The sequence below is a fragment of the Callorhinus ursinus genome, unplaced genomic scaffold (assembly GCF_003265705.2).
Source record: "Callorhinus ursinus isolate GAN/ISIS: 27379988/994484 unplaced genomic scaffold, GSC_fseal_2.0 scaffold63, whole genome shotgun sequence".
NCBI classification, from domain to species: domain Eukaryota; kingdom Metazoa; phylum Chordata; class Mammalia; order Carnivora; family Otariidae; genus Callorhinus; species Callorhinus ursinus.
Window position 1 is genome coordinate 5248857 of NW_027397125.1, and position 13305 is coordinate 5262161.

At 40.2% G+C, this 13305-nt stretch overlaps 1 protein-coding gene across 13 annotated transcripts in view; it reads left to right on the top strand.

Annotated features, from left to right (window-relative positions):
• NEBL (nebulette) overlaps window positions 1-13305 on the top strand; it is a 340529-nt gene that overhangs the window by 309663 nt on the left and 17561 nt on the right. For 7 of the 13 annotated variants that reach the window (XM_073885609.1, XM_073885613.1, XM_073885607.1 and 4 more), the window contains 2 exons: window positions 1622-1714; window positions 6293-6475. The exons of 2 other annotated variants lie outside the window; for them this stretch is intronic. In XM_073885609.1, coding sequence (XP_073741710.1) covers window positions 1622-1714; window positions 6293-6475 — 276 coding nt within the window. Of the gene's footprint in view, window positions 1-1621; window positions 1715-2938; window positions 3089-6292; window positions 6476-13305 lie in introns of all 13 variants that reach the window. 4 more of the 13 variants (XM_073885617.1, XM_073885611.1, XM_073885614.1 and 1 more) reach the window with 3 other exon arrangements.

Sequence of the window (13305 nt, forward strand, 5' to 3'; positions counted from 1 at the left end):
TTTAGTTAAGTCTGAAAATCCTTTCCACAGAGGGATTCCACACACATTTGCACACTATTGATAGCTCTTGCACATCTTCCAAAGGTGATCGTGTAAAAGGATCACAGTAAGTTGGATGGATGGGTTGAGATGTTTTCATTGAAAGTAACATGGAGTTAATTTCATTGCTTTGGATTAACATCTCACAAGGGATATGAGTCCGATTCATCCCTTGAGGGTGGAGACCCTGACAGTGCACAGCTTACACTGGGATCCTCTGCCCTAGATCAGGGGCCAGGAATGAGGGTGAAATTCTTGTTAGAAACTGGGAGATTGTCTAGAATTGAGCTCTCAGAATTAAGTACTCACTACCTTTGGGATAAAAATCATTATTTTTTTTAAAAAGCTTCATATATGTCTCTAAATTATTCCCTTATTGGGTAATCTGGAAGTCACTTTATTTCTTCTTATTGGGGGAGACTGTTTTCCATTGAGGACTTTCCTCTGAAGCCGTAAAATGAAGTACATTCAATAAGTGAACTTCTGAGCCAGGCAGGGAAATGCAGGTTTGGAGATTTCCTGAGCAGTTCAGACTAAGCCAATTTGTGCTGCTTTGATTTTTGCTGGAGGCTCTGCTATTTACTAGTTGTGTAACCATGGCCCGGCTAACTTGATCTCTCTATGCCTTAGTTTCCCCATTTATAAAACGGGGATGGTAATAGTTCCTACTTAAATATGGCATGAAGCATAAGTGACTTATGTTGTAATGGACGGTAGTGCCCAGCACATAATACAAATTACAGATACTCAGAGCTCCACTTCCAGCTCATTAATTAATTGTTTTTACTCAAGCTCCATTTTAGTCCATAGCTAGATTTTTCACTCTCCTGTTGTGAATACTGTACTGTGCAGATCATTTTAGGACCTGAGCACCATTAGTTGGAGACACGGGTAAACCTGGAAGTTACTGTATTTGGATTTGGAGAGTGAATTGGCTTGCTCGGTCTGATTGCTAAGTATGGCAGTGAACACATCTCTGGTCCTTTGAGAGCTGGAAACTGCTCCTTGCTCATCTTTCCATCGCTCACCATTCCTTGCTCAGTGCTGTGCTTTATTGCACTTTTCCAAAAAATGTGTCTTGTGTGGGTTAGCTTGCACTCACGGGCTCCCAATGAAAGGTGGGCTTGCCACTTACCTACATTTCAAACACTTATTTCGGGGAGAGAAGTTTTTGTTCTTTGTTTTCTCAGACAAAAACCTCTCAGTCACTTCCTATGAATTACTCACGTGTCCTTGATCAGGAGTTTAAATCAAACATTGTACCTCTTTCAGCGTGTGGACAGCACGAGTTGGGGGGTTCAGGGAGGCGGGGAGTTGTCCGGTGTGTTGGGTGATGAGTCACAGGCTCCAGATGGAAGGTCAATGAAGAATAAACCAGGCAACTGAAGTTTGCTCACAAAGTTTTCTTGCTAAATCCTTGTGAATGTGACTGTCCCTTTGTTCTCTGAAGTCTGCAGGGCAATGGGTTTGCTTATTACTGGTTTGCTGATTACATGCATCTTTTTCCAGACTTGCACTTGACTCTGATGCTGACTTTTTAAAATTCATTCTTGATTTGTTGATTTCTTCTTTTTGGTAAAAGACCTCAAAGTTTGGCGTACAGATCCTGGCTCCATCTTCGACCTTGATCCCCTGGAAGACAATATTCAGTCTAGAAGTCTCCATATGCTCTCTGGTACTGCTTACATTTTGAGTTCCTCCCCATTTACGTGGTTTTGTCCTGAGAGTGAAGCTACTCTAAGTGGTAGAAGCTCATGGTACCAATTGTGTGATGTAAATTTTAAAGTTGAGGATTTGAAAAACCAAAAAAAAAAAATGCTCTGCTGCTTTAAAATACCATTAATCATTTATGAAAACAAACTTTCCAAAGGGGATTTTTAATGTATCTTAGATTCGTTTGTTCTAGATTCACTTAGAAAGGTGTCCAGAGATTCCTGATGTCTGCTTTTCATTAGTGAATGCGGTTTTATAGGTTTTCTGGGCTTTCAAATGCAGTTATTTGGACTGCACTAAAGTGCTGAGACATACAGGTTTGTTTCATGGAAAACACTGTTCCAACATTTTAAAGGTAGATGTTAAGATTTATATATAAAACAGCAGGGAGGTTTTCTGCTGAGCGTGTTAAAATAAAAGACTTTTAGGTACCTTTAAAATGTATCTCTGAGTGTTTGTATAATGCAAAATTTACAGTGTATAGATATGCAAGTTTATCTGACTTTTAATTTAGACTGCATGTTTCTAATTAAAAGCAAAACCTGAATGGTTTGGTTGTTTGGGTACAGTGATAGCATGGTTTGACATTTCAGACTTTCAGATAGTGTTTAACAAACTGAAGCTTTGACAGTTATGCAGTTATTTTAAACAATATAAATAGATGTATCATATCGTTTGGGTCTGACTCTAACTCCTGATTTATACTCTACATTTAATTACTGACATTAATGAAATTGAAAGCCCACGGCAAAGTAGGAACTCGAATACTTTTGTAGTCAGTTTGATCCGCATAATCAGCCAAATTGTCATTAAATTTTTGGAAGATAAAGAAAAGGCAACAAATGCTGTATGCTTGGGGATTCTTGAAAGCAATTATATCTAACCAGATGTTATGTTTGATAGAAATATTTTAGTTTGCCAGTGTTTTCTTAGTTCTTGTCCATTTCCCATCCCCCATTTCTCCTTTAAAATCTAGACTTACGATGAGTATAAACCATTGTTCAGCAATGTATGCTGACTTTAGTAGTAGGTGACTAGAGCTTATAATTGTTGAGCTTTGGGATTTTTATTTAGTAAGAAACTGTTTTTCTTCCTTGTTAAACTTTTAAGTAATTTTTCTCTTCTTTTTTTTTTTGGTTCTTCAAGTCACTTAATCACAAATCTGAAATTTTTCCCTCCAATATAGAAAAGGCGAATCACTATAGGAGACACCGCTCTCGATCTCACTCGAGCAGTACTTTTGGTACAGGTCTGGGAGATGACAAATCAGAAGTATCCGAGATTTACCCTAGTTTTTCATGCTGCAGTGAGGTAACCAGACGGTCGGATGAAGGAGGTAGCAAACATTAACCAGTCTTGGAGAACAATAATTCATTTTGTAAATATGTCACAAGTGCGTCTAACATTCTTCACCTTTGCACAACCACATAGCCTGGGTGTATTTGAAAATTTTAAATTCTGTTTAGAAAGTTGAGTCCTTTTCTTTTAAACTACTAATTTGCATTCCTGCATGTTTGTTTTTCCTGTTTTACTTCCCTATTTTTACCACCAATGGATCTTTAATAACAAAAGGGTCTTGGGACGTGCTACATGAATCTGTTTCACAGTTGGATGTGATGGATGTACACAGCCTGAGTGCACACTGGAGTTCTGTGGAGTTTGTATCTGATCTCCATTAAGGAAAATCCATCTTACAGTTATATTTGAGTGGCTAAGAGGGGTTGCTATGAATTTGTGTGCATTTACAGTATCAATATACATTTGCAGACAGAGCTAGATCTTGCTTAAAACAAATTGGATGTGATACTTGAAATATGAGATTTTTTTTAAAGTGGAAAATACTGTTGATTGTTAATAATCTTCCCTATATTTTCTGTAGTCATCCTCGCTTCTGTTTTCTGCATCCAAGCTGGTGGATTAGGTCTAGATCTTTTAGTTGAAATTGTTCTGGATGTTAAACGAACCCTGTGGATAAAGGTCTTATTGATATTTAAGACTACGGTGTGACTACATTTTAGTGCCATGGGCAGTGGGGTAAGGGGCCAGAAGCACATAAGAACTACTGGAATCCTGAATTTCCTTTTTAACCACAGAGGTTGTATTGCTGAAATAAATCCCTAAGGCAGGCAGTTTTGATGTTGAGCAACTTAACATGGGGGTAGGGGTCGTTGGGGAGAAAGTAAAGTGACTGAAGACCAGATGAGACCATGAAAACTCTTGCAGTTGTGTGATTGTTTTTTCCATTCGTTCGAATAAAGCACTTAGGAGGTTAAAATCAGTTACATCCTGTACATCTTAAATTATGCCTTTAGGCTGGCCTTAGCCTGGTAGAAAGTTTTTTTTTTTCTTCTATGTTTCAGCTTCACTGAGGTACAATTAGCATATAAAATTTAAGATATCGGAAGTGTCCATCGGGATGGTCTGATATATGAGCATGTTGTGAAGGGACCTCCCCCCCGTCTAGTTAATTAGCACATCCATCACCTCACATAGTTATCTTTTATTTGTGTGTGAGAGAACATTCACATTCTACTCTCCTAGCAAATTTCAACTAGACAATACAGTGTTGTCAACCATTATAACCACATTATACATTAGATCCTCAGAGCTTATTCATCTTACGGCTCAACGTTTGTATTCCTTTCCAACGTCTCCCTATTTCCCCCACCCCCCAGCCCCTGGCAGCTACTTTTCTACTGTTTCTATGAGTTTACATTTTTTTTTCTTTTTAAGATCCCTCCTTACTACAAAGTTTTAGAAGATCTCCTTTCTCTACGATTCTAGTGAAGAAGTTGTCAATTAGTTTTGCTCTCCTGTAGATGAGATAGACATGGGCGATCTCCCTTTTTGTGACTGCTCCTCTAGCAAAGGGTTCAGTAACTTCTTGAGTTTTTTGATTTTGGATTTGGGGTTATGGATTTCTCCCTTCAGTGTCCTCTGTGGTTCAGATTAGGAGAGGTACAGAATAATGGCAATGCTTGATTAGGTGAACAAAACCCAAAGCAAATAAAAGAAGAAATTTCGATCCATCTTAGTCAACTTTACTCAGTCCAGCATTTTGGAGTTGATGCAATGTAGACTTTAAATTGTCTACAATTTAGACAATTTAGAGACTTTGCCTCAGCAGTGACCCTTCTCCTTCATCTCTGTACACCCAACACAGCCTTCATTCATTTATTCACCAAATGTTAATTGAGTGTTCTTTGTACACCAGCCAAGAGCCGGGATCCGGCGATGTGTATAGCAGTGAGCAAAAGAGATGCGCATCTGCTCTAAGGGGCTTAGAGTTTGGTGGGGGACCCTGACATTAAACAGATACTGACCCAACTAATATATAATTAAGAACAGAGTAAGTGCCATGAGGGGAGAGCATGGGGGCTACAAGATGTATAACAGGGGAATTCCATCTGGCCTTGATGTTAGGGAAGCCTTCCCGGGGAAGGAAGATTTCAGCTGAAATGCCAATGCTCAATGCTGTTAACTAGGCCAAGGGGGCGTTGGGAGAAGAACGCCTTTGAGAGAGAGAACAGAACACTGAAATGATGTGTCAGTGAGATGTTCAAATGGAGGTGTCGAGTAGGCAGTCAGAGTTCAGAGGGAAGGCTACACCGGATACAGCTGTGGGAAGAAGCGATGAGAAGGCCTGGATGAACCTGCATAGAGAGGGAGAACTCAGACCCCCTCTCCCAGATGTGTCCGGTCCCTCAGCACCCGCGGACTCCCTCCACTCTCCCCCTCCAGCACGGCGCCGTGAAAACCCACTGTTGGTGGGTTATCCCTTCTTTCGCTTCCTAAGCCACACCTTCTTTTTTCTAATTATTTTTAGCAAAAGGACCCTATACTCTGCCAAACTGAGTGAGAAAATGTCTCCATTGAAAGATGGTATACATAAATATTCTCACAGTTATGCCAGAATGTAAGAGTAACACATTAATAGGGAATAATTACGTTTTTTAAAATGGAGGAATGTCAGACTCCATGGAAGGTGGTGGCGGGGCAGCGAGAGGCGGGCGAGATTTCTGTCAGGAAGGGAGTGTCTCAGGAGCTTAAATAATGTCTTATAAAATGCCTTTAAAGATGCCTTGTCATGCTCATCCCCCTGTTACAGGGCCAAGATGCTCTGCTCTTAGTGATATTCCCTATTTTGGAAAATAGATATTGAGGTATAAAGCAAAGGTGAAGATGTAGAGTAAGTGTTATAATGCGCATCCAAGTGATGATGTACCCACAAGACATCTGCATTAATTCAAAAAGATTTTGGACTACACGGGAGTATGCTCCTAATTCTATTTATTTTAAGGGAAGCAAGGCACATTCTATCAATTGGCACCTTAGGTCTGTATTCAGATGATTAGCGACATACCAAACCTAATATGTTCAAAACAATATCCCTGCTCCCCTCCTCCCCCGCGGCAACCTGTTCTTTCTCAGGTTCCCAGTTTGCTAAGGTACAACTGTCGCTGTCCAGGTACTGAGGTCAAACCCTGTGGAGTCATCCTTGGCTCCTATCCTTTACTCACACCCTCCTCCAACCCATTAGCAGATCTTGTCAGCTCTACCAGGGAAAATGCATCCAGAATCCTAGTGCTTGGGACCCCCTCTGCCTCAGGTCCTCACAGTGGCCTCCAGACTGTGTTCCTGCTTCAGCTCTTGTCATCCCATGCTGCCAACCCTCTGCCCCGCTCTGATCTCCCCCTGGCGGCCAGAAGGAGCGTTCTGAAACGTAAGTCAGATACTTCATTCTTCCGCTGAATATTCTGCCGAATATAACCCAGATCCTCATCATTGCCTACAAAGCCCTCACCTGCTCTGGGCCCTGGCTGCTACTCTACGCTCGTTTCCTCCCATTCTCTGTCCACCCCCACTGTCCTGTCTCCCTGCTTTCCTCAAACCTTCCAAGTAAGCTCCCACTCCGGGCCTTTGGACTTAACTGCTTCCCTGCCTGGACCATTCCCTCTCATCCCCGTATTGGCTTTTGGCTAGTCCCACTTTTTTTCCACGATTCTGCTCAGATGTCACTTTATCAGAGAGACACTCTAACTACCAGAGATAAAATAGCACCGTTTCCTTCCCTGTCTGTGCCTTTACCCTCCCTTTTTCCCCCTCCGTTAGCATTTGACATCACCTGAGATATTATATATCTATTTGTTTATTTGCTCATCTGTCTCTGCCTTGCTAGACTAGAAGTCCTACAGAAGGTGAATACACGAACCGGCCAAATTAATATTTTTTTCCTGCTCATTCTTTTTTTTTTTTAATTGAGGTATGATCGACATATAACGTGGCATTAGTTTCAGATGTACAACAAACTCATAGCTTAAAAACTAGAACTGCATCTATAAATATATATAGTATAATTATTTTTTAAAGTACAAATCTGTTGTGGAAGGCTCTTGAGGAAATTCTTCCATTTTTGTTTTGATGAAGTTTTGATATGTTTCAAAGACATTAAAGCATAGCTGGAAAAAAACCCCTAAAATGGAAACAATCCTAGTGTTGTTTTGTTTTATTTGGTTTTGTTTTCCTGATGGGGAAGGGAAGGAGTAGTATCCATGACTTTTCGGTTACTTTGAAATTTAGGGTCCTCTTTGAAATGTGTACTGTGCTGGGCCCTGGTAAGGAGGTGCTGATTGACTTCATAGAAGGAAGAAACTTTTATGGTCTTGATGGCTATTTGGTGAAAACCTTTAGTGTCTTGAGTAAATCATATGTATTGGTTTAAATGCCATTCTAGAAATTGAAAAGAATTTTAAAACAGTACTTGCTAGTGGTAAGATGAAGAAAAAAGAAAATGTAAGTATTTAGAAATGCCATTTTTTCTTCCAGATTTTGGTGATTTTTTTAAGATCTACATTAAGATTTTATATGATGAAATGTGCTAAGTCCCAGAGAGAGGCTCTATAATCGTGGGTTCTCTTCCTGCCGTTGAGGGTGTGTGTGTAGCCATGCCATGTTGTAGTGGACACGGCACCAGGCCACAGGACAGGACTGTGGACTTGACCCTAGCTCTTGCCCACGTGGCCTGAGTTCTCTGGAGGCCATCTGACGTTAGACACAGAGTCCACATCTGTAACAAGAAGGATATAGGATAAGAACTCTCTAAGATCTTTTACATTTTCCTAAGCTAAGTGCCGTAAATTTAAATAAATCCCCGCCCCCTTGCTTTTCTATGTATGAGAATGTGCTTCTGTTCTAAAGGTGATCCATTGTACTTTGTGAATTAAGTGGCCGGGCAGTTAGGAGAGTTATAGTTTTAGGGTCCTTCCTATGAGTCAGAAGAAATTGTTGGGACAAAGGGTTAAACGATTGGCTCCTTTTCTTGAGGCAAAAGTACCGTGTTTTCATCATTCACATTTGGTTTTCATGAGCATTAGCATAGGGGCCTTCTCCTTTAAGTTTGTATCATTGTTTTCGTTATGTGTTTCTCGTGATATTTTCCCCCTCTTGCTTTGATTGCTGAATATTTTCATTTTCTTATGTGATTATTTTGGGCTTTCTTACTTTTCAATCTGCTTTCCAAGGTATTAAGTTACCAAAGGATTTTCATTTTACATCTCTACTGTGTTACTTTGATTCAATAAAAGAGGCTTTTATTTAAACTTGATCTAATTTTGTTTTGATTCTTGAATAGTATTATTTGAAATTATCTTTATTGCCTTTTGGTATCAGATTAGGTTAACTTATTTTCATTTGACACACAGTTCCGTGACTGGTAATAGTCCTGATGGTTCTTGCTTTTTCACTGAGAGGTTTTCTTTGATCTTTGTGTTTGTCTTCAGTTCACTTGCCTGCAACATCTATTTGCCTTCTAGTACCACTCACAGTGGTCTGTGTTGCTAGTATTTGTATGTGTTTGCAATCTTGCCCAGTGTTTATCCTTCTCAGTTTGAGCTGCGTTCCATTTGGCTTCAGCTATTTTGTGTTTTCTGATTCCCTCTGGAGCCTAGGAGGGTATGGGAGGGAATGGGGGAGGAAGAGCAGATGCACTTTTTAAAATAGACATTTGCAGTTTTCCAACCTTGTGAACCTTTCCATTTTGTTGTGAAGGAATGTGATTGGGATGACTTAGTCCTGCCTTCACTGATGGAAAAATGTGCTTCTGAATTCAGTGACTGCGTCAGCTGGGCTGTGCCTATAGCATTTCAGCCGGTGCACCATGTCTTCAGAAGAGGTTAGGTTGCAAGAGATGCTTCAGGACATCCTGGAACTCTCAGTGGATCGTCTAGCAGTGGACCAAGAGGGTGATGCACCAATTAGGGGGCCAAGTGCCCGAAACCTATGGATGTTTTAAAGGCACCCACACCTCCATCTGTTCATTCACCAAACATTTATCTCCCCCTATGTGTGAGACTCTAGAAACAGAGACAATAAAAATATAGTTATTGTCTTTGAAGAACTCACATTCTGGTGAGAGAGTGAGATGCATTAACCCATTGCACTCAGGAAGGCATTGTGATGGAGTGACACCTGGAGTTAGAGTTAGCCAGGTGGGGAAATGGGAAAGGAGTGTTTTCGGCAGAAAAGCAGCATACGACAGAACACAGCACATTGAAAACTTGGTGTGCTCTGGGACATCTTAAGCCCAGGGGCTGTGTGTCTAGGAAAGGGGCTGAAGACCAGACCAGAGTGTGGGGAGTGTCAAGCCACAGTCTCTGCAGAAACAGTGTGCAACCAAATATCTTTTCTGGGCACTCTGCTTGGGCTCTGTCCTGCAGAAGATATAGAGGCTATGTAGAGGACCAATTCCTGAGACTGGTAGGTAATTGGGTCTCTGACTTGGAAGTTTAACCCACTCTGGGAGCTTGTCTAAGGATCTAGTCTGCATTGGATGATTTAGATTCTGCCAAGAGAATGGACTCCTTGGGCGTCATGTGACCAGAAGGCCTTCTGAGCAGTCTTATAGAGGGGCTCATGGTGCAGAGACAGCATTGTGGGTTTTTATTTCAAATGTCACAATGTCTCTTATGGTTGACGTTCATCACTGATACAGAAGAGCAGAAACACCAAAATCATAGCACCTTCCTACTGTCACGACTTTCAGACTCCAGACTCCATCCTCCTGGATGTTGGATAGGCATCTCAAATCTTATGTCTGGAACCAGTGTGTTATTTCCTGTCCTCCCAAACAAACCAACAAACAAATATCTGTTCTTGTCTTTGTTCACCATTGCAGCTGATGACACAATCATTCAGAACCATCTGCCAACAAAACTGGTGACATCCTTGTTGCCTTACTTCCTCTCATGTTTCATATTCAAGCCATCTGTAAACCCTGTTGGCCCTGCTCATGACAGAGATGTCCCCAATCCAGCCACTCCTCACCAGGTCCAGTGCTCCCTGAGCAAATCCCATCCCATCCCATCCCATCTCTTTGAGAGCTCAGAAATAGGCTCCTGGTCTTTGTCCTATCATCCTTACCCTCTTTGATCTGGCCTTTGCCCAGCTGCCAGTGATCCTTTAAAAACCCGCATCAGATCTCATGACACCCTTGCTCAGAATTCTCTAATGGTTCCACTCATGCTTCAGCTAAGAACCAAGATCCACAGGCTACAAGGTGTTACATGTCTGGCACTTGGTCATATCTCCAGTTTCATCTTCTCCCAGACTGTCTGCTGCAGCTACCCGGACCTCCTGGCTGTCTCAGCATGGTAGGCCTTCTCTCACCATGGGTTCTTGGCCTGCAACAGTCGCAGGTGCTTTGTGGCTTGCCTCCCTTTCTTCAGGTCTCTGATTAAATCTCAGCTAATCAGAAGTGCTTTCCTTGACCTCTTTAGCTAGAAAGCTCTCAACCTACATACACCCATAACTCCCTATCCCCTTACCCTGCTTTATTTTTATCTATAACTTTTCTTTTAAGGTTTACTGAAGCATAGTTGATAGACAACATTTGCACATAATTAATGTCTAAATTTTGATGAGTTTGGACATATGCATATACCCATGATACCATCACCACAAGCAAGGTACTAAACATATCCATCACCTCTAAAACTTTCCTTGTGTGTGTGTGTGTGTGTGTGTGTGTTTGGTTTGTATGTGTGTGTGTGTGTGTGTGTGAGTGATAAGAACACTTAACATGAGAGCTATCTTCTTAACATCTACAATACTCAGTAGAGTATTATTAACCATAGGTATTGTGTTGTACAGCAGATCTCTAGAACTCATTCATCTTCATAATTGAAACTTTATACCCATTGAGCAACAATTTCCCATTTTCCCCTCCCTCTGCCCTTGACAACTGCCATTCTGTTCTCTGCTCTATGAGTCTGACTATTTTAGACACCTCCTATTAATAGAATCACACAATATTTGTCCTTCTATCATTGACTTATTTCACTTAGTATAATGTCCTCTAGATTGATCCATGTTGTCACAAATGGTAGGATTTCTTTCTTTTTTAAGGCTGAATAATATTCCATTGTATGTATATATCATTTTCTTTTTCCATTCATCCATCAATGGCCATTGGGCTGTAGTCATATTTTCGTTATAGTGAATAGTGCTGCAGTGAACCAGGAGACACAGATATCTCTATCAGATCAGGGAAATGCAGATCAAAATCACAGTGACATATGACCTCCTATCTGTTAGATGGGCTGTTATCCTAAAAAACTCAAAAAAGCAAAAAAAAAGATAAATGTTGGCAAGGATGTAGAGAAATTGGAACTTTTATATGCTGTTGGCGGGAATGTAGAATGGTGCAGCCACCATGGAAAACAGTATGGAGGTTCCTCAAAAAATTAAAAATAGAACTATCCAGCATTTCCACTTCTGGGTATACATCTATTACTCTTTTTACTACCTGATATTTCATTATGTATTAATTAATTATGACTCCCCCAGAATATAATAAACTTTATTAGAACAGACTCTTTCTGCCTGCTTTGTCCTGAATTCTATAACTAGTATCTAGAACAGTACCTGCAAAACACTTAATAAATATTGTTGATACATGCATATATTCAAATTAAAGTCTGATCTGAAATACAAAGGAACAGCTTTGCTACATGTGCTAAATCACTAAAACTTGGTATTAGTCTTTATTAAGTCTAATTAGAGCTAATTTGGTTGAGGGTAACAGTGCAAAAATAACCCTTATTATAGTTTCTTAAAAAGCAGGAATGTAAGCTGTATCACTGAAATATAACATTGTAACCTATGTTTATTACAAAGCCTGAGTCAGCCAGTGACCTTTCATGACCAAGAAATCAGTAAAGTATTCCTACATTAACACTTTGGTTCTCATACAAATACTTCTCATTTCAGGGTTTTATTTCACTTGTGACAACTGTCCTTAAAATAGAGTGAAAGTGCCCATCAGAATTCTGAACTCTGTACCTTGTATGGCTTCTGTCTCAGTGTACTCTAGTTTATTGTTTGATCATGAACTCCACAGTGGCAGAGAATGAACGTGCCAGTTAGCTCTCCTTCCAGTACCTAGTGCAGGACCAGGAATGCTCCACGAAGAAATGGTGAATGGAAGGAGACAAAATGCAAGGAGAAGTCATCTCTTCCCTAGACACAGTGAAGACCACAGAATGCTCCCTTAATTCCTAAGGATAATAGCCATCATTAAAATTTCAATTTGCCATTAAATTGAGAACAGAAATATCAAATGCAGGCACAATAATAAATTCTTTGTTTTGAAAGTGATGGACAGGCATTGAACGAGCAGTGTTTCGAAATCTCCTTTAATATGAACAGTGTTCATAAAGTCATAATCCGTTGCTCAGTATCTGCATTAATTTTTCTGTTGATTCTCTCTGCCCATTGAGGATTTATGCTTTATGATTTACAGATGGCATTCTGCCCCAAATTCAGTGTTACTGGTTTTTAATGGTGAGCGTGGCTTTAAAATATCTGTTCCAGATAACTGGAACAACCAACTAGGAAATGCACTCCGGATTTTGAACTCTTTTGTCTTCATTTAATCTAAATGTACCAGTATTTCCCTTGGAACCAGTACTTCAGTTTTCTGGTTATTGATTGGCAACCCCAACCCTCTGAAAAACTCCAGCTCCTTCCTAGCCTGACTTCTGCAAAGAAAATACCTTTAACAAGAAACTTACAGTTGTACCATTTCCCTACTGTATTTGAGCATCGTTTCCAATATGAATTCGAGAAGTGGGCAATATCCATCAAAAAATGACGTTTTAAGTGTCTACATTGAAGGTAGGAAGATTTAAAGAATTGATGACTGAGATACTTCTGTGATAAATTGCTGAGATAAGTTTTTGTGAAACTAGCCTATAGGAAAATAAACGAGTCCTTTATAATGTAAGATCCTATTGTTGGCGATTACATGATCATATTTAGCCATCTAGCTAGTGTCTATAAAAAGCCTATAGGAAAGCACACCCTGCACACTGTTAGAAACTTTTAGTTAGTTCAGTTGCACCCCCAAGAAAAAGGTTCAGGATTCTGATTGAATTTGAAGTCCTTAGAGAAACTCATATTCCTGGTGTCATGAGACTGGGAATGAAAGAAATGTCATAATGTCTCCTGAGATTAAGAATTCCAAAAAAAAAAAAAAAAAGAAAGAAAGGAAGAAAG